General features: G+C 45.7%; 2 protein-coding genes across 2 annotated transcripts; one reads left to right on the top strand and one right to left on the bottom strand.

The window, feature by feature from the left end:
* Nucleotides 1-202: 202 nt before the first annotated feature.
* On the bottom strand, nt 203-2,548 carry LOC103642209 (FT-interacting protein 3). The gene is made up of 2 exons (XM_023301206.1): nt 1,586-2,548; nt 203-1,555 (listed from the first exon to the last, which is right to left on the bottom strand). Exons 1-2 carry the CDS (start codon nt 2,546-2,548, stop codon nt 203-205), a joined length of 2,316 nt encoding a protein of 771 aa, XP_023156974.1.
* A 4,269-nt stretch (nt 2,549-6,817) lies between these two features.
* Nucleotides 6,818-8,771, top strand: LOC100285908 (uncharacterized). Its single transcript, NM_001370729.1, has 2 exons — nt 6,818-7,148; nt 7,265-8,771. The coding sequence occupies exons 1-2, from the start codon at nt 6,930-6,932 to the stop codon at nt 8,627-8,629; spliced, it is 1,584 nt and encodes a 527-aa protein (NP_001357658.1). The 5' UTR covers nt 6,818-6,929; the 3' UTR covers nt 8,630-8,771.
* Nucleotides 8,772-21,782: the final 13,011 nt, after the last annotated feature.

The following is a 21,782-nucleotide window of genomic DNA, read 5'->3' as shown; positions in this document are numbered from 1 at the left end:
AAACATTGGATAACTAGATATTTTACAAAGGATGAACACTCAAACAAAAATTAGGTCTGGCAAGTATTCCCAGAATTCACGATTAACAGGCTCTCAAGTCCTGATCAAACACAGATATGAATACCAACAAAGTCAAGCAGACTACAGTAACATAGAGCCTCTCTAGGGATTACAATGATAGGACCACCAGATAGTGGTTTATTTATAGCATAGAGTCGGTCCTTGCTGGCAACCGTCTGAAGAAGTTTACTGGTACTGAAGGCAACCTATGTCTGAATCTTGGGTGCCTCATCACATAGAACCCTCCTAATGCAGCAAGAACTTGAAGTGGTGTAACATAGAGGACTATTGCTGCTATCAAACAAAATAGGACAAAGACTGATGTGGCCCGAGGGTCCCTCCAGCTAAGCAATGCTTGAACCCTCTCCCCTTGTGTTGCAATGTCACCAACCACTATTTGTATCCTTCCAGCAACACTCCTGAGCCTGTCATACCTCACCCTTACAATCTCAGGGTTGCGGCTGGTCGGGAATGTATCAAACTCCTCATCAAGTTCATCAGGATGAACAGCCTCTGCATGAGAGATCTTGGTATTCATGTGTGGAGGATAACGAGGACGGTAGCGGAAGTTCCAGATTCCTATAAGAAACATGTACAAGAACACTGTCGGAAGTATGAGCTCAGGAAAGCACACCAGCATTATAAAGAGAATGTGGACTAGCACTGTAGTAATGGGGTTCTTCCATGAACAGATACCAATGAACCACCTGCTAGCTGCAAACAAGCCTGAGAAAACTGTCACGAGTCTGAAGAAGTTTGCTTTGCTTTTCCTCATGCTCCACAAGTGAGAATCAAAATCTGTCATGTATTCAACAACTTCCTTTCTCAAGGGTGGCTCCATCCGGCTAAGTCGGGCAGCCACAATCTGGACAGCTTGATGGCGCAGCATATCAACCTGAAGCACTGGTATTGGGCGCACATAGTGCATTTTTGGAAGCAAAGGCCTAGAGTACAGGTACAACATGTTTACTAGAGATGTCGAGGAAAATCGGATCGCCAGGTGCAGTTCGCCCATCTTTTTAACCCCTGATGGGTGTAGAACCAGGAGAGGGTACGAGTGGGTGTACACACGACCAGATTCAAGTGTGGAAAGGCGTATCCGAACCTTGCCTATCTTCCCATCTTTGCCACTAGATGTCTTCTCTCCAAGTTGGCCATTGTCAAAAACACCAACAGTCAGAACAGTTGCAGGATCATAGACTTCCCAGGTGTACTGTTCATTGAATCTGGGATGTGGGTTGTTCATGATGGTCCGTGTCCTTACCCATTTTGACCCATACTTAGCAACACAATAGGTGTCTGATGAACCTTTTCCATCTCGAGTTTTCATGGGAACAATCCCTTGAGCACCAAGGACACCAAGTTCAAGCAAACCAATAGAGGGCTTCCAGAGTTGCTTGGCAGTTGGTCTCAGGTCACTGCTGTAGTTTGTAGACTCATCAAGGACATGGTAACCTCCATCAAGACACAGACGAATATGAAGCCGGGTAGAGAACTTATCCCTCTTCAGTTGGTCAACATCAACAAGTACAGGCTTCTCGAGACTGAACCACTTTCCATGGACAATACGGTCATCAGCGCGTCTATCAACCATTGCCAAAGGTATGATGACACGACCAAGCATTTCATCTTTATTAGGACCTACACGGTCCTCAAGAGTCAGAACAAGGTGGTCCTCAAATGGTTCAGCTGCCACAAACATAATATCTTCATTCCAGAAAGGGTTGAAATTTCTAGCCTGCACAGGTTTTGTCCTCCCAAGTTGATGCCCCACCTGCGCTCTCACGAATACATCTGGACAGCGGGTCTTATCTAATATAGCAACATCTTGGGCCTCAATTATATTGACTCGCAGGTACCACAATCTGGGAGCATGATAAACTTTGGACTTCATGTGTGTTACGGTAGATGGATCTTCAAGTGTTGCAGCATCTGAATGCCAGGCATCAGGAAATGCTTCATCAGCTTGGGTGCCGACCCAAACTGCAAGCATGAGCTCACCCATGGACCTATCCCCGCTCTTACCAACAAGCCTGTACCATTCTGGAGCCAGAGGGCTGTCAGGGGGCACACGTATAGGGACATCATTCAAATCAAATCGCACAAAGCCAACAAAGTCATCCTTAATCAAATCTTTGTCTTTGACCACAACTTCAAGCACAGATGCCTGCATACGATCCCGGGAAAAAGCGAAGACTGCGTTCCACTCTGGGTTCTTTTGCTTTTCAAAGTGCTTGGTTATCCCCCTATAGTTTCCAACTCTCACTTCAACATAAGGATCTAGGCTTCCAGTGACATCCATGTCAGGCAAGTCCCGTGCCTTAACCACACGTACAAACAAATACTGCGTTCGCTCCACAAGGTCATAAGTGCTAGCATTCTTTTCGCCATGTATGACCCGGCCACCAACAACCTGCCCACCACCAAGAAATGGACTAGTTTCTTTAAGTGCGTAGTCCATGGGCTGCTGGGAGGCTGCTGAATACATTCTTACAATCCTGGGTGGTTGAGATCCAGGTTTCATCTGGTCAACAGAGTACTTGGAAGGCTGCTCACCAAAACTAGCTGGAAGATGGCCATGGTTATGATGTACCTCCTTAGCAATGGTGTGTAAGGTCTTTGCCTCAGACCTATGCTCCTGAGACTTGTGCAGATTAGTACCAATTATATCAGCTGCAATCTGCTCTGCTGTACTTGGGGCTGGAGGAGGATTATTGGAAACAGGATCCATTGCAGGAAGAGGGTTTGAAGCTTTGATAGCGGGGTCATTGGTGATGTATACTTTCATACCCATTTCTCCTTTGACACGAGAGAACATCCCTCGCTTCTCTAATGGATAATGCATGACCACCGCGTCAGGGAAGGGCACAAATGAGGTGCCAGCAATCCTGACCTTCCCGAGGAAGGACCTGGAACTTTCAATGGTTTTGTTGACACTATAGACATATGCTTCAAGGGCAAGGGCACGAAGATTAGAAGGATCTGATATATTGAAGTAGAAGCGCTCATTCCAGACTGGGTTCAGGTCCTTCTCCTTGACAACAGTTCGGAAGCGCTGCCCATCAAAGGTGAGCTCCACGCAAGCGCTTGCAGAACCTTGCCCTTCCTTGCGCATCAGGTCATGAGCACTTACAACCTCCACACCCAGCTTATAAGTCGCCAGCTTATAAGCGTCGTTGCCCTCCTTGGTGGCGTCGTTAGGGAACCCCCTCTCCTCCATTTGCGTCTTGGGGAGCTCATGTCGCGTCAATGATTTTCATGTCCTTGCAGGTCCCTTGTGTCGTTGAGCTTAGCACTGGCGTTTCGAGAGCTGTTGTCATGCAACAAGTGCCTCCTTTTGGCGCCTCTGCACCGTCGACGCTCTCCTTATTACTAGGAGCACGAAAATCACCCGCGAGGATTCCTCTAGCATAGCGTTGGATGATGGCAAGCGGAGCCCAGATGCGTCGTCGGGTGTTTCTGGTTGCACAAAGTGAGATCGTCGTCGGAGCCTCTCTGGCAAGGGGTTTGCCATACCATAGTGGTTGACACAGTACTAAGTATAAGAAAAGCTCCTAAGTAATACGTCAGCTCTGTAGTATATGGTGACGTTGGGCGCCTTTCCGTTGCGGATATCGAGGTCAGAGCCATGCTCGAGCGAGGCGGAAGTCCGCCCGAGGTCACCACCGAGCTCGTTCCTGGATTCAAAGACATGCGCGCCACAGTTGAAGTATTGCCTCCTGTGGGATTCGCGGGGAGTAGGTAACCGAGGCTGGGCTCGGGCGAGGCAGAGTTTGCCCCGAATCAGGGTCTACTTCAGGCGAGGCAGAGTTTGCGCCCGAGGGCCAGCCTGCACTCTTGTCGTATTGTACGTCCCATCGGGGGGTTGGCATACGGTGTGCGGGAATAGTGGTCGCACGCGTCATCATTGTTGTTGAAGCTTGACAGGACCGCAGTCTTGTTACTCCAGTTCACCTGCAATCCTGTGTGGGGTAGGTATGTGCATTGAATGCTTCTCTCCCCTGCGGACTTCGGCTGAGTCTTGTCCTGGGTTTGTCTTCCTTACCTGAGACGGGATCGAGCGAGGCGAAGACTGTCGTTCTCGGGAGAAGGGGCCTAGCTAGGACGATGATTTTCCCGAGAACACGCCCTGTCCGAGGGTAGGCTCGTGCGAGCCGGAGTTATGGTGACCCCTAAGAGGGGCCTCGGGTGAAGCGCGGCTTATGATCCTTCATCCTCGGAGAATGTGCCTTGATGATGGTCTAGAGGTTAAACATGTATTAGAGGCGTAATATAGGTACCCCTAAGTACGATACTCAATATCAGTCATGCCGAATTCAATGGATTTTGGATTTTATGTGGGGATACTCTTCCTCTGCGTTGTTGACGGTAAAAAAAATATAAAGCAAGTGATGTTTAACTTTAATTAATATGGTCACCTGCCGAATCTGAGTCCATTGCCCGAAGGAACTCAAAACCATCTAAATTTGATATAAGATGCATGAATAACGTAAAATACATGATCCAAATATATTGCAATATAGTATACACTGTAACGGTAGAAATTAAATGCATAGATGATTTAAAATTCTAGTGTTTCCTTTTTTTTTAGATAATCGAAACCCTAAACCAACACAGGCGAGGTCACCGACGGACCAACCCACAGAAGAGAAAAGATCGAGCGGTCGAACCAGCGCGCCATTGCATCACATATAGTGTTGAGAATATGTTCGCCTTTTTGCCATAAACATTAAACACGAGCATGTACACAAACAGAAGACTAAAACACAATCCGACACGGATAATATGGGTCGAGCCTCAAATTTTGATTAGTTGGGTCCTGACACGGCCCACATACATGGGTCGGTCTTAGACTGAGATGGCCAAATAAAGTTTATATTGTTTAATTTCTTTTAATTTATTAAATTATGTACTTTATATTGTTGAATATTTAGATTTTATATGGTTAAATAATGCTATCATTGTTTGATATATTTAGTTTAGTTTTAAATCAGGATGACCTAACTATTTTTATTTTTAGATTGGCACGGCACAACCCAAAAGTCTTTTGAACCTTCTTGGTCTGATCCCGTTTAAGCCGATAGGCCGGGTCAGCCCAACCTAACCTAATTCTCAGCACTATTCACAGATACGTCATGTTATTCGGTTGTGCTAAATGATGTCTGCTGTTGGTTTAGCTCATGCGATAGCCGTGCTACATTCCTACGAGCATGCACCATACAGCTAGAGCAGGACCGATCTGTAGCATGATTGTAACAGGTCTCAAAGCTGCGACTGTGCTCGTGACACTTGCCATGGACCCGATCTCAGAATGGACGGTGTAGTGTAGGTTCCTAGGTGTGAGTAGTACAAATTCCATCCTCTTTTTATATACACAGCCAGACATTGGTTCAGCAATATAGTGTACGCAATCGTGTTCGTCACCTGTCGTATCTGCTTATTGTTCATCTCACCATTAACCCTTTGATCAGTCATCATTACTAACATTAACACACTGCTGCTAAACAACAATTGATCACTAGATAACCCGGATTCGTCACGAAATAAACCAGGATTGGATTCCACTCGGTGCTGCTCTCCAGCTACACTTTAATTTGTGTTGTTTTCTTATGATGGTGCTCAGAATGAGTTCTCTTCCTTTGTCCGGTGCTTTTTTTTATCTATTTGGTGACTGTCTGTACTATTATTTAAAATTTACATATGGATATTATTTATTTTGTTATAATTCATTGTATCTTTAATAACAACTTATTTATTTTATTATTTACAAAACAGCTAAATAAGTTAAATTACTAGATAAAATATTAAAAAAATCAAAAGCTTCATATATTTTGAAATGGATGAAAAAGTAAACAAATGTCATACCAAAAGTAGCACTTGCGCGCTTTGATTCCTGCTCATCGTCATCGTCATCGTCAAGAAGCCAAGAAAGAACCGTGGATTTGTCAGCCTTCCACACAGAAAAGGGTCTCACTCACAGGTAGCTACAGGACGCGTGAAAGACACAGAAGAGCAGCAGTGGCACGCACGGCACGAGTTCATTTGCCTTTTCGCAGTTCAAAAGTTTGAAATTTTGATCCACCCCTTGGCTTTGTACATTGGTAAAATAAAATGAAACTAAAGAGCCAAACCGAATTACATATTTTAGAAAACTGAAATTACTAAAATAATATTAGTTCTAGACCTCAGAAAATTAACTAACCGTAAAAATAAAAAATACAATAGAATCTCAATAAACCAATAAAACGTTAGGTCTAGTCTAATATTCCCTCCGTTTCTTTTTAATTGTCGCTGGATAGTTCAATTTTGCACTTTTCAGCCACAACTAAAACGAAACGGATGGAGTATATCCTTTATATGATCGTCCACTTACTTTTGCTAAACTAAAAAAATATGTTTTTTTTGTTGCTTTTACTAAACTTCAGTCTGTCGATTAAAACTAAAACCAAACAAAAATAATTAAAACCGACATTATCAATTCCGCATCCATATTTGATATTCCGGTTCTGATTGACAAGAAGCGAATTTTCCGAACGCGGAGGCCCCGCTGGCTCGCCGTCCGGCGCCAGAAAAACCTTTGCGTTTGGTCCACTGTTTGCAGGCGTATGTGCAGGTTGCAACACAGCGGCAGCCAAAGTTGATTTGGTTTCTTGCCCGGAAATCCGACACGCCGCCGCGATCGCCATCACCTAACCGTCGCTGACGAGGCAACTCGCCGGCCATATAAATACGCACCGCCTGGCGCCTGCCACGCCACGGGCAGCTCAGCTCAGCCAGCCGCACAAGCCCCAAACAGAAAGAGACTCACCCACCGCGCCACGCAACAGCCCATCTCCGCTCTGCTCTCTCGCCCACCCCGATTCCCCCCCATGGCTATGGCGACGACGGAGGCCACCACGCTGACGGCGCTGCTCAAGGAGGCGGCGGCCGCCTTCCCGACCCGCCGCGCAGTTGCCGTACCGGGCAGGCTGGAGCTCACGCACGCCGCCCTCGACGCTCTCGTCGACGCGGCGGCCGCACGACTCGCCGCCGACGCCGGAGTTCTCCCGGGCCACGTCGTCGCGCTTTCCTTCCCCAACACCGTCGAGGTTTGTCTCCTTCTTTCGAATTCGATCGGTCATGTTCCTGCCTGCGCGACGCAGAGCCCCAGAGTAGCGGGAGTCGGGACCTGACGCGCGTGCGAACGCGATCTGTATGTACACAGCTGGTGATCATGTTCCTGGCGGTAATCCGCGCGCGCGGCGTGGCGGCGCCGCTCAACCCGGCCTACACGCAGGAGGAGTTCGAGTTCTACCTCTCCGACTCGGAGGCGCGCCTCCTCGTCACCAACGCGGAGGGCAACGCGGCGGCGCAGGCGGCCGCTGCCAAGCTCGGCCTCGCCCACGCCGCCGCCAGCCTCCACGACGCGGCCGGCCCTGTCCACCTCGCCGGCCTCCCGGCCCATGCTCCGGAGAACGGGTCCCACGGCGGCGGCGCGGCGGGCTCTCTCTCCCCCAACGACCCGTCGGACGTGGCCCTGTTCCTGCACACCTCCGGCACGACGAGCCGGCCCAAGGGCGTGCCGCTGAAGCAGCGCAACCTGGCGGCGTCGGTGCGGAACATCCGGTCCGTGTACCGCCTCGCCGAGACGGACGCCACGGTGGTGGTGCTGCCGCTGTTCCACGTGCACGGGCTCCTCTGCGCCCTGCTGAGCTCGCTGGCTTCGGGCGCGTCCGTGGCGCTGCCGGCGGCGGGGCGGTTCTCGGCGTCCACGTTCTGGGCCGACATGCGGGCGTCGGGCGCCACCTGGTACACGGCGGTGCCGACGATCCACCAGATCATCCTGGACCGGCACGCGTCGCGGCCGGAGGCGTACCCGGCGCTCCGATTCATCCGCAGCTGCAGCGCGTCGCTGGCGCCGGCGATCCTGGAGCGGCTGGAGGCGGCGTTCAGCGCGCCGGTGCTGGAGGCGTACGCGATGACGGAGGCGTCGCACCTGATGACGTCAAACCCGCTGCCGGAGGACGGGCCACGGAAGCCCGGGTCAGTGGGGCGCGCGGTGGGGCAGGAGCTGGCGGTGCTGGACGAGGAGGGGCGGCTCGTGGCGGCGGGGAGCCCCGGGGAGGTGTGCGTCCGCGGGGACAACGTGACGGCGGGTTACAAGGGGAACCCAGAGGCGAACGAGGCGGCGTTCCGGTTCGGGTGGTTCCACACGGGGGACATCGGCGTGGTGGATGACCAAGGGTACGTCCGGCTGGTGGGGCGCATCAAGGAGCTCATCAACCGCGGCGGGGAGAAGATCTCCCCGATCGAGGTGGACGCCGTGCTGCTGGGCCTCCCCGGTGTGGCGCAGGCGGTGTCGTTCGGGGTGCCTGACGACAAGTACGGGGAGGAGATCAACTGTGCGGTGATCCCGCGGGACGGGTCGGCGCTGCGGGAGGAGGAGGTGCTGGCGCACTGCCGGCGGAACCTGGCGTCGTTCAAGGTGCCCAAGAAGGTGTTCATCACGGACGACCTGCCCAAGACGGCCACCGGAAAGATCCAGCGCCGCATCGTGGCGCAGCACTTCGTGCAGCCGACCAGTGCCTGATCGTTGATCCTGGTGCTTGCCAAGTCATGGGTCGACGGATTGGAATTTCGCTACACTAGCTAGCATTTTGCCGTTGTTCCCGCATTGCGAGGTGGACATGGCCTGACTGAACCTGAATAAACAAACACATGCATCGTCTCTCTCTCGTCGTCGTTCTTTGCGTTCCGCGTATGTGTCGGCTCATCTCCTGTCGTTTACCGGACGGCATGGTGCCAACAATCGGTGGGCAGGTGTCATCAGGCGTGCATTGTTTTTTTCTTTTTATTACCGGTTGATTTGGAACCGTAATTTAGGTTTATCGATTAGAAAAACGTTTGGGAAAAGTGCCACATGCCTTTGTTGAAAAGGACTTCTTTCTGTTTTTTTACCTTTTACTTTCTTTTTGAATCTGCTTTTTTACTATGTTTCCTATATTCACACAATCTATATTTGAAAATTGGCAACAAAGAAAATTAAAGGAAACAATTGAATCGATATTTTTAAAATAGAGTAACTTATCTTTGTATGTCGAAAAACTATGAACTGGATTCAAATATGTACATTTAGTATTTTGTATAAAAACCAGTTTCTAAAAAGTAGAGATAGAAACTAGTTTTTTTTAACTGTGGTGCTTAAGAACGCGCTCCTTAGGGTCTGTTTGTTTACCCCATGGATTATATAATCTGGATTATTTTTGGAGGATTATATAATCTGAATTATATAATCTGGATTATATAATCTGAGTAGTCATGTTTGTTTACCCAGATTATTTGCGGCGTGTTTCTGTTGGGCGGCGGGTTTCCCCACTACCCTTTCAAGTTTCCTAGAAATTACCCACCATTGCCATTATAATCCACCGAATCGTTTTTGCGCCTAGTACTAGTCAATTTGGGGATGAAGAAGGTGACATGAATGCCTTCCGTGATAATATTGCTAATGCAATATTTGCCAATGTCAATTGAACTTTTTTTTCATATATGAGTTTCAACCTAGTACAAATATAGAGGGCATTCTTGTCTTTCTCATACAAAAGAATCCTATTAACAACTCAAATAATCCGGGTAAACAAACAGGACTACCGAGATTATATAATCCAGATTATATAATCCAGATTATATAATCTTCCAAAAATAATCTAGATTATATAATCCATGGGGGTAAACAAACAGGCCCTTAGTATCGCTTTTGATTTGACGGTCAACATGAAGCGCATATAATAAAGAGAGAAAACTTCGCCTTTTTATATTTGTAGTATGAGCAGAGACTTTTCCAGCGGAGCTCGCTAAAACCGTCTAGGCTTTGTTTGAGTATTATTGTATTCGTCCTAATCTATATGTATTGAGGTAGATTAAGGTGTAAAAATAAACGACATGATGAGCTTGATATTTCAGTGTTATTTAAAAAAAGTCTTTTAGGATTCACCCTATTTAGCTCTCCTATATACTATAATCTAGTTATTCGACATTTTTTATCGGTTTTGAAGTTTGAAAAATCATGGACTATTTATATCATCATAATACACATTGTTATTTATCTATAGAGCTCAAAAAATTATTATTATAAATAAATGAAGTAATTAAAAAGTAGGGTGAGTTTAGAAGTCTCTCTATATATGGGGGAGTTCTCGCTCTCACTGTATATGAGGGGAAGGGGAACCATTGAACAGCAAAATCCCCTTACAATCTATCGAACAAGGGGTGGGGAAGTTTTGCGTAGAACGTTGAAGGTGGTCTTAGGGCATACATAACATAGATATTATATTACATTTTTCCAAACACTATATACACCTAACAAACTCATTCGAAGAACCTAATACATTTAAGTTTTGTCTTTTATTCATTAAAACCTTTTAAAAACACACCTTATTTATATAAGATATGAGATACGAAGAACTATACTAAAGATATTATTTTATCAAAATATGTTACAACTTATTTATGTAGGTAGTCTATACTATACTTAAAGCACCAGTTTCAACGGTCGTTATGCATCGTTTTTTTTACAAATAACCCCTCACAGCTATTTCAAATTAATCCGTTGCACATCTATAAATGTCAAACGACGCCTGACACGGGCTAGATGTACGCGGGCCACAACTATGGCACAAGCAAGCTTGCTAAATGTGTCGGGCCAGCTCGTTAGCCCGTCGATCCATTCAATTAAATCGACGTAAAATGTTAAAAAGTAGTGTAGGATGTGGGGTTCGAACCCATGCCCTAACGAAAGAACAGAGAGACACTAGATGAAACTGTCTAACCAGTAGAACATCACGCTAAAATGTTTTTAATACTGAATATAAATTGTATATAGGTATATACGTTGTTTTTGCAAAATAAAAAAAATAATCGTGTCGGGCCAGCACTATGGGACGATGCTACAGCCCAAGCACGGCACGACGTTCTTGGCTCTTGCAAACATTAGATCGTTTCTGAGACCACATTGGCGCAATGGACTACATGGTGTTTGAGGTTACTGAATTGGATGGAGCAGCATTGATTTGTCACACTAATAGCAGAATGAAAGGTTATTTGATGGTTTTAAACATTAGTAATTGCTAAGAAGTAACATAATTTATATGGAGCGCATCCAGTTTTTATTGATGCCTGACTTTAGCAATCACTCCATATTTTGATCTATCTTTTTTATAAGTTTGACTTCATGGGACTTATTTTAGAAACTTGATCTCATAAACTTTCTCTTATTTGGTCTCTGTATGATGAAATTATGTTATTTTATAAAAAAAAAATCATTCAGTCAATCGTTGTGAACTCTCTTCTAATCGCTCACTTCATTGGTCGTGTTGTACCAAGACATATTGTATGGAGTAAACAATAACATCAGTTAGCCAAATCAAAAAAAAATATTATACAGAGAGCGAAGATAATAAATAAAAATCTTAAATTTTTTTTGATAGATAGTTGATGTGGGTATTATTAATTTGTTATAAGCCGTCGCAACGCACGGGGAACCGACTAGTACCTGACTATAAGCGTGTTTGTATTTGCGTGGTGGTGGCGCGGCTCCAACAGCTTAGAGAGCGACGTCTTATTATACTACTCGTACAATCAGACGTAAGCACAGCCGGATCAATCAACCGCGTGGGAAACGAATATTCGAGCAACGGTTTGTGATTTTTGTTACGCGTTCCGATGTGCGGATGGATCATGGGCGGTCTGTGGAGGAAAAAATGAACAATCAAACAGATGGATCATGGCCCGTGCTGCCCTGTTCTGCTTGGCTGTTGCGCCTGCGCTTTCACGGCCGGACGTCAGTGTGACTGGGTGAAAAAAAATACAACCCCATCATCATAATTCATAAAGTACATTATATTTTTTTATTTCTAGATATCTTAGAACAAGTATAATAGTTCTCTAAACAAATCTCTAAAAATTTGTTTCTCTAATAGTTCTTCAAATAGACTTAAATTTAGTTATTTATTATCCAACTTACTTTAGTCTTCAGATTTGGTAACTTCATAGCTACCCCCTAAACACGGTTGTCATAGTTTTTCTCACAACTACTTATTCATTTTTTCTTTCCTGCACAATGAGGTAGCTAGGTCTAGCATGCTCTTTTTTTTTTTTATTTTCTATGTAGCGAGACAGCTAGGTTCAACGTGCATGACACGATTATTGTCTAAATACGAGGAACTGTTTGAGACCAAGCTATTTTTAATTCTCAATAATTATTTAACAACTTACTAAATATAATTTAGTGAGTTTCTTTCTAGAGAACTACTAAAGTTGCTCTTATGCCATCGCTCATGTTATTCAAATTCTCTTTTCACGAACAATGCGAGACCAAACTTTGCACCAGGACTCCACCTGCAGAGTCAAGTGAGTCCCAATAGAATACTACCTATGGCAAAATAGGCAGCCCAGTCCGAACCTAGCTATTTAGAGTTTGTTCGGTAGAAATAAATTAAAAGGATTAAATGAAGTCAAAATTAAACAGAAAAAATATAGTTCACTTTGAACCCTATACAACTACTGAACAAGACAATAAAGAATATGCCGATCATTATTCGGGCGACATGCTAGCCCACGAACCATGGTCTCATCATACGCATAAAATATGTTAACTTTTAGTCACTCAGTCTTTAATAGCTAGTTTGGTGTTAAGAGAATTGGAGAGCGTCCATGCGGAAAAAAATCTTTTGTTATTGAAAATTGAATAGCAAGGAATTTTACCTCATATATCCCCTTTATTTCTCTTGCCACCAAACCATAGCTAAATAGCAAAAAAAGGGTTCGGCGGACACAATAAAATCCTCGTTATTTTAACCACTGGCTCCTTTCTTCACGCACCAAAGTTACAATTTCATATCCGCACGCGCACTAAGGCAGTGCCACGTGAAGGAACGGAGCTTGGAGACGCATGCAGCCAGGGGTGGTGGGGCCGACATAGCGCGTTGCGTGACAAAACGGATCACCTCTCCTCTTCGTTTGGTGGCAGGAGCAGTGGAGGGCTGGAGGCTGTGGAGCATGCGACGCAGCAGCAGGCTACAGGCCAGGCCACCGACGTGTCGCCGGCGCGACCCCAGCGCAGGCGCGGTTTCTGGCGTCGACGCGACACTTCCAGTGTGGCGCATGCCCGGTCGCTGTGTAGTCCCTTCGATCAGGTACGGCTTTGGCCAGCCACGACTCTCGACGTAGGTGCGGCCCCCGCGAGCCACCGACGCGGGCGCTTCCGGCGCAGGCGAGGCCCTAAATCGGCGTAGCACCTTGACGACGGCAGCTAGTTGAAAGGGAATTAGGCTTACACCTAGTTCCTAAATAATTTTGGTGGTTGAATTGCCCAACACAAATCTTTGGACTAACTAGTTTGCCCAAGTGTATAGATTATACAGGTGTAAAAGGTTCACACTCAGCCAATAAAAAGACCAAGTTTTGATTCAACAAAGGAGCAAAAGGGGCAACCGAAGGCACCCCTGGTCTGGCGCACCGGACTGTCCGGTGTGCCACCGGACATGTCCGGTGCACCAGGGGGACTCAGACTCAAACTCGCCACCTTCGGGAATTCTCAGAGGCGACTCGGCTATAATTCACCGGACTGTCCGGTGTACACCGGACAGTGTCCGCTGCGCCAAGGGAGGTCGGCCTCAGGAACTCGCCAGCTTCGGGAAACGCCAACGGCTAGTCCGCTAAAAATCACCGGACTGTCCGGTGTGCACCGGACTGTCCGGTGCGCCTCCGGAGCAACGGTCTTCTCCGCGCCAACGGCTCTCTGCCGCGCATTTAATGCGCGCTCTGCGCGCGCAGGAGTCAGAAACGCCCATGCTGGCACACCGGACAGCAAACAGTACTTGTCCGGTGTGCACCGGACACCCAGGCGGGCCCACAAATCAGAAGCTCCAACGGTCAGAATCCAACGGCAGTGATGACGTGGCAGGGGGCACCGGACTGTCCGGTGTGCACCGGACTGTCCGGTGCGCCATCGTGCAGACAGCCTCCCAACGGCCACTTTTGGTGGTTGGGCTATAAATACCCCAACCACCCCAACATTCATTGCATCCAAGTTTTCCACTTCTCAACTACTACAAGAGCTCTAGCATTCAATTCTAGACACACCAAAGAGATCAAATCCTCTCCAATTCCACACAAAGCCCTAGTGACTAGTGAGAGTGATTTGCCGTGTTCATTTGAGCTCTTGCGCTTGGATTGCTTCTTTTCTTTCTCACTTGTTCTTGAGATCACAACTCCATTGTAATCAAGGCAAGAGGCACCAATTGTGTGGTGGCCCTTGCGGGGAAGTTTTGTTCCCGGCTTTGATTTGAGAAGAGAAGCTTACTCGGTCCGAGGGACCGTTTGAGAGAGGGAAGGGTTGAAAGAGACCCGGCCCTTGTGGCCTCCTCAACGGGGAGTAGGTTTGCAAGAACCGAACCTCGGTAAAACAAATCTCCGTGTCTCACTTGCTTATTCGCTTGGGATTTGTTTTTGCACCCTCTCTCGCGGACTCGTTTATATTTCTAACGCTAACCCGGCTTGTAGTTGTGTTTACATTTGTAAATTTCAGTTTCGCCCTATTCACCCCCCCTCTAGGCGACTATCAATTGGTATCAGAGCCCGGTGCTTCATTAGAGCCTAACCGCTCGAAGTGATGTCGGGAGATCACGCCAAGAAGGAGATGGAGACCGGCGAAAAGCCCACTACAAGCCACGGGAGCACTTCATCGGAAGAGTCCCGCACCAAGAGGAAGGAGAAGAAGAAGGACTCCTCCAAACGGAAGGAGAAAAAGTCTTCCTCCTCTCACCACAAAGAGAAGAAGGAAAAGTCTTCTTCTCACAAGCCGCATCGGAGAGGGGACAAGCACAAAAGGATGAGGAAGGTGGTCTACTACGAGACCGACACTTCATCAACATCTACCTCCGACTCTGATGCGCCGTCCGTCACTTCTAAGCGCCAAGAGCGCAAGAAGTATAGTAAGATCCCCCTACGCTACCCTCGCATTTCCAAACATACACCTTTACTTTCCGTCCCATTAGGCAAACCACCAACTTTTGATGGTGAAGATTACGCTAGGTGGAGCGATTTAATGCGATTTCATCTAACCTCGCTCCACAAAAGCATATGGGATGTTGTTGAGTTTGGTGCGCAGGTACCATCCGTAGGGGATGAGAACTATGATGAGGATGAGGTGGCCCAAATCGAGCACTTCAACTCTCAAGCAACAACAATACTCCTAGCCTCTTTAAGTAGAGAGGAGTATAACAAAGTTCAAGGGTTGAAGAACGCGAAGGAAATTTGGGATTTACTCAAGACCGCGCATGAAGGTGATGAGCTCACCAAGATCACCAAGCGGGAAACGATTGAGGGGGAGCTCGGTCGGTTCCGGCTTCGCAAAGGGGAGGAGCCACAACACATGTACAATCGGCTCAAGACCTTGGTGAACCAAGCGCGCAACCTCGGGAGCATAAAGTGGGATGACCACGAGGTGGTTAAGGTTATTCTAAGATCACTTATTTTCCTTAACCCTACTCAAGTTCAATTAATCCGTGGTAATCCAAGATATACTAAAATGACCCCCGAGGAAGTTATCGGGAATTTTGTGAGTTTTGAATGCATGATCGAAGGCTCGAGGAAGATCAACGAGCTTGATGATGCCACCACATCCGAAGCTCAACCCGTTGCATTCAAAGCAACGGAGGAGAAGAAGGAGGAGTCTACACCAAGTCGACAACCAATAGACGCCTCCAAGCTCGACAATGAGGAAATGGCGCTCGTCATCAAGAGCTTCCGCCAAATCCTCAAGCAAAGGAAGGGGAAGGACTACAAGTCCCGCTCCAAGAAGGTTTGCTACAAATGTGGTAAGCCCGGTCATTTTATTGCTAAATGTCCCATATCTAGTGACAGTGACCGAGGCGACGACAAGAAGGGGAGAAGAAAGGAGAAGAAGAGGTACTACAAGAAGAAGGGCGGCGATGCCCATATTTGTCGGGAGTGGGATTCCGATGAAAGCTCAAGCGACTCCTCCGACGACGAGGACGCCGCCAACATCGCCGTCACCAAGGGACTCCTCTTCCCCAACGTCGGCCACAAGTGCCTCATGGCAAAGGACGGCAAACGGAAGAAGGTTAAATCCAACTCCTCCACTAAATATGAATCTTCTAGTGATGATAATGCTAGTGATGAGGAGGATAATTTGCGTTCCCTTTTTGCCAACCTTAACATAGCTCAAAAGGAAAAATTAAATGAATTGGTTAGTGCTATTCATGAAAAGGATGACCTTTTGGATTCCCAAGAGGATTGTCTAATTAAAGAAAACAAAAAACATGTTAAGGTTAAAAAGGCTTATGCTTTTGAAATTGAGAAATGTGGAAAATTATCTAGTGAGCTAAGCACTTGCCGTGAGATGATTGACAACCTTAGAAATGAAAATGCTAGTTTAAATGCTAAGGTTGATTCTCATGTTTGTAATGTTTCTATTCCCAATCCTAGAGATAATAATGATGATTTGCTTGCTAGGATTGAAGAATTAAACATTTCTCTTGCTAGCCTTAGAGTAGAGAATGAAAATTTGACTGCTAAGGCTAAAGATTTTGATGTTTGCAAAGTTACAATTGCCGATCTTAGAGATAAAAATGATATTCTTCATGCTAAGATTGTTGAACTTAATTCCTGCAAACCGTCTACATCTACTATTGAGCATGTGTCTATTTGTGATAGATGTAGAGATATGGATGTTAATGCTATTCATGATCACATGGCTTTAATTAAACAACAAAATGATCATATAGCAAAACTAGATGCTAAAATTGCCGAGCACAACTTAGAAAATGAGAAATTTAAATTTGCTCGTAGCATGCTTTATAATGGGAGACGCCCTGGCATTAAGGATGGCATTGGCTTCCAAAGGGGAGACAATGTCAAAATTAATGCCCCTCCTAAGAACTTGTCTAACTTTGTTAAGGGCAAGGCTCCCATGCCTCAGGATAACGAGGGCTACATTTTGTACCCTGCCGGCTATCCTGAGAGCAAAATTAGGAAAATTCATTCTAGGAAGTTTCACTCTGGCCCTAATCATGCTTTTATGTATAAGGGTGAGACATCTAGCTCTAGGCAACCAACCCGTGCCAAGTTGCCTAGAAAGAAAACTCCTAATGCATCAAATGAACATAGCATTTCATTTAAGACTCTTGATGCATCTTATGTTTTGACTAACAAATCCGGCAAGGTCGTTGCCAAGTTTGTTGGGGGCAAACACAAGGGGTCAAAAACTTGTGTTTGGGTACCCAAAGTTCTTGTGTCTAATGCCAAAGGACCCAAAACCGTTTGGGTACCTAAAGTCAAGAACTAAAATTGTTTTGTAGGTTTATGCATCCGGGGGCTCAAGTTGGATACTCGACAGCGGGTGCACAAACCACATGACCGGGGAGAAAAGGATGTTCTCCTCATATGAGAAAAACCAAGATCCCCAACGAGCTATCACATTCGGGGATGGAAATCAAGGTTTGGTCAAAGGACTTGGTAAAATTGCTATATCTCCTGACCATTCTATTTCCAATGTTTTTCTTGTTGATTCTTTAGATTACAACTTGCTTTCTGTTTCCCAATTATGTCAAATGGGCTACAACTGTCTTTTTACTGATGCATGTGTCACTGTCTTTAGAAGAAGTGATGATTCAATAGCATTCAAGGGTGTGTTAGAGGGTCAGCTATACTTAGTAGATTTTGATAGAGCTGAACTTGACACATGCTTAATTGCTAAGACTAACATGGGTTGGCTCTGGCACCGCCGACTAGCCCATGTTGGGATGAAGAATCTTCATAAGCTTCTAAAGGGAGAGCACATTTTAGGATTAACAAATGTTCATTTTGAGAAAGACAGGATTTGTAGCGCATGCCAGGCGGGGAAGCAAGTTGGAGTCCATCATCCACACAAGAACATCATGACGACCGACAGGCCGCTTGAGCTACTCCACATGGATCTTTTTGGCCCGATTGCTTACATAAGCATCGGCGGGAGTAAGTATTGTCTTGTAATAGTGGATGATTATTCTCGCTTCACTTGGGTATTCTTTTTACAGGAAAAATCTCAAACCCAAGAGACCTTAAAGGGATTCTTGAGACGGGCTCAAAATGAGTTCGGCTTAAGGATCAAGAAAATAAGAAGCGACAACGGGACGGAGTTCAAGAACTCACAAATTGAAGGCTTCCTTGAGGAGGAGGGCATCAAGCATGAGTTCTCCTCTCCCTACACGCCACAACAAAATGGTGTAGTTGAGAGAAAGAATCGAACTCTATTGGACATGGCAAGAACTATGCTTGATGAGTACAAGACACTGGACCGGTTTTGGGCCGAAGCGGTCAACACCGCCTGCTACGCCATCAACCGGTTATATCTTCACCGAATCCTCAAGAAGACATCATATGAACTCCTAACTGGTAAAAAGCCCAACATTTCATACTTCAGAGTTTTTGGTAGCAAATGCTTTATTCTTATTAAAAGAGGTAGAAAATCTAAATTTGCTCCTAAAACTGTAGAAGGCTTTCTACTTGGTTATGACTCAAACACAAGGGCATATAGGGTCTTTAACAAGTCCACTGGACTAGTTGAAGTCTCATGTGACGTTGTGTTTGATGAAACTAACGGCTCTCAAGTAGAGCAAGTTGATCTTGATGAGATAGGTAATGAAGAGGCTCCATGCATTGCGCTAAGGAACATGTCCATTGGGGATGTGTGTCCTAAGGAATCCGAAGAGCCTCCAAGTGCACAAGATCAACCATCCTCCTCCACGCTAGCATCTCCACCGACTCAAAATGAGGATGAAGCTCAAGTTGATGAAGTAGAAGATCAAGCAAATGAGCCACCTCAAGATGACGGCAATGATCAAGGGGGAGATGCAAATGATCAAGAAAAGGAGGATGAGGAAGAACCAAGACCGCCACACCCAAGAGTCCACCAAGCAATCCAACGAGATCACCCCGTCGACACCATCCTCGGCGACATTCATAAGGGGGTAACCACTCGATCTCGTGTTGCACATTTTTGTGAACATTACTCTTTTGTTTCCTCTATTGAGCCACACAGGATAGAGGAAGCACTTCAAGATTCGGATTGGGTAGTGGCGATGCAAGAGGAGCTCAACAATTTCACGAGGAACGAGGTATGGCATTTAGTTCCACGTCCTAACCAAAATGTTGTAGGAACCAAATGGGTCTTCCGCAACAAGCAAGATGAGCATGGTGTGGTGACAAGGAACAAAGCTCGACTCGTGGCCAAAGGGTATTCACAAGTCGAAGGTTTGGATTTCGGTGAAACCTATGCACCCGTAGCTAGGCTTGAGTCAATTCGCATATTATTGGCCTATGCTACTTACCATGGCTTTAAGCTCTATCAAATGGACGTGAAAAGTGCCTTCCTCAACGGACCAATCAAGGAAGAGGTCTATGTTGAGCAACCTCCCGGCTTTGAAGACAGTGAGTACCCTAACCATGTCTATAGGCTCTCTAAGGCGCTTTATGGGCTCAAGCAAGCCCCAAGAGCATGGTATGAATGCCTAAGAGATTTCCTTATTAATAATGGCTTCAAAGTCGGCAAGGCCGATCCTACTCTCTTCACTAAAACTCTTGAAAATGACTTGTTTGTATGCCAAATTTATGTTGATGATATTATATTTGGATCTACTAACGAGTCTACATGTGAAGAGTTTAGTAGGATCATGACACAGAAATTCGAGATGTCGATGATGGGGGAGTTGAAGTATTTCTTAGGATTTCAAGTAAAGCAACTCCAAGAGGGCACCTTCATTTGTCAAACAAAGTACACTCAAGACATTCTAACCAAGTTTGGAATGAAGGATGCCAAGCCCATCAAAACTCCCATGGGAACAAATGGGCATCTCGACCTCGACACGGGAGGTAAGTCCGTGGATCAAAAGGTATACCGGTCGATGATTGGTTCATTGCTTTATTTATGTGCATCTCGACCAGACATTATGCTTTCCGTTTGCATGTGTGCAAGATTCCAATCCGACCCTAAGGAATCCCATCTTACGGCCGTAAAACGAATCTTGAGATATTTGGCTTATACACCTAAGTTTGGGCTTTGGTACCCTCGGGGATCCACATTTGATTTGATTGGTTATTCGGATGCCGATTGGGCGGGGTGCAAAATTAATAGGAAGAGCACATCGGGGACTTGCCAGTTCTTGGGAAGATCCTTGGTGTCTTGGGCTTCAAAGAAGCAAAATTCGGTCGCTCTTTCCACCGCCGAAGCCGAGTACATTGCCGCAGGTCATTGTTGCGCGCAATTGCTTTGGATGAGGCAAACCCTGCGGGACTACGGCTACAAATTAACCAAAGTCCCTTTGCTATGTGATAATGAGAGTGCAATCAAAATGGCCGACAATCCCGTCGAGCATAGCCGCACTAAGCACATAGCCATTCGGTATCATTTTCTTAGGGATCACCAACAGAAGGGGGATATCGAGATTTCTTACATTAACACTAAAGATCAATTAGCCGATATCTTTACCAAGCCTCTTGATGAACAATCTTTTACCAGACTTAGGCATGAGCTCAATATTCTTGATTCTAGAAATTTCTTTTGCTAGCTTGCACACATAGCTCATTTGAACACCTTTGATCATATCTCTTTTATATGCTATGACTAATGTGTTTTCAAGTCTATTTCAAACCAAGTCATAGGTATATTGAAAGGGAATTGGAGTCTTCGGCGAAAACAAAGGCTTCCACTCCGTAACTCATACTTCGCCATCACTCCAAGCAACTCTCTATTCTTTGGGGGAGAAATGAGCATCAAAGAAAAGGACTTCGTCTTTGGGAGAGAGTAAGGGCCCAAAGATAAAAAAAACCCGGACTTCGCCTTTGGTATAATCTTAACTCATTTATTTATGACCAAAGAGGAAGACATTACTTCAAGGGCTCAAATGATTCCGTTTTTGGCGATTCATGCCAAAGGGGGAGAAGGTATGAGCCCAAAGCAAAAGGACCGCACCACCACCAATTTCCAAAACTTAGTGCTTTCAAAAGTATTTTTCAATTGGTATCCTATTGTGTTCAAAAGGAAAAGAAAATTAGTTTTTCAAAAATGTATGTCAAAACCCTCTTGAACACTAAGAGGTGGATCTCCTTTAGGGGGAGTTTTGTTAAGTCAAAGGAAAAGCATTTGAAACAGGGGGAGAAAATCTCAAATCTTGAAAATGCTTTGCAAACTCTTATTCATTTACCTTTGACTATTTGCAAAAGATCTTTGAAATGGATTTACAAAAAGAATTTGCAAAAACAAAACATGTGGTGCAAGCGTGGTCCAAAATGTTAAATAAGAAAGAAACATTCCTTGCATATCTTGTAAGTAGTTATATTGGCTCAATTCCAAGCAACCTTTAAACTTACATTATGCAAACTAGTTCAATTATACACTTCTATATTTGCTTTGGTTTGTGTTGGCATCAATCACCAAAAAGGGGGAGATTGAAAGGGAATTAGGCTTACACCTAGTTCCTAAATAATTTTGGTGGTTGAATTGCCCAACACAAATCTTTGGACTAACTAGTTTGCCCAAGTGTATAGATTATACAGGTGTAAAAGGTTCACACTCAGCCAATAAAAAGACCAAGTTTTGATTCAACAAAGGAGCAAAAGGGGCAACCGAAGGCACCCCTGGTCTGGCGCACCGGACTGTCCGGTGCGCCACCGGACATGTCCGGTGC

The sequence above is a fragment of the Zea mays genome, chromosome 10 (assembly GCF_902167145.1).
Source record: "Zea mays cultivar B73 chromosome 10, Zm-B73-REFERENCE-NAM-5.0, whole genome shotgun sequence".
NCBI lineage: Eukaryota > Viridiplantae > Streptophyta > Magnoliopsida > Poales > Poaceae > Zea > Zea mays.
The sequence above is the reverse complement of the archived record's forward strand: the minus strand, read 5'-3'. Positions and strand labels throughout refer to the sequence as shown.

Excerpts from the sequence above, each read along its gene's own strand:
- LOC103642209 (XM_023301206.1), bottom strand. The coding sequence starts at position 2,548 with ATGTATTCAGCAGCCTCCCAGCAGCCCATGGACTACGCACTTAAAGAA. Across the intron at positions 1,556-1,585 it reads GTCTCGAGAAGCCTGTACTT|TTCTCTACCCGGCTTCATAT; the intron begins GTTGATGTTGAC and ends AAGAGGGATAAG.
- LOC100285908 (NM_001370729.1), top strand. The coding sequence starts at position 6,930 with ATGGCTATGGCGACGACGGAGGCCACCACGCTGACGGCGCTGCTCAAG. Across the intron at positions 7,149-7,264 it reads CCTTCCCCAACACCGTCGAG|CTGGTGATCATGTTCCTGGC; the intron begins GTTTGTCTCCTT and ends GTATGTACACAG.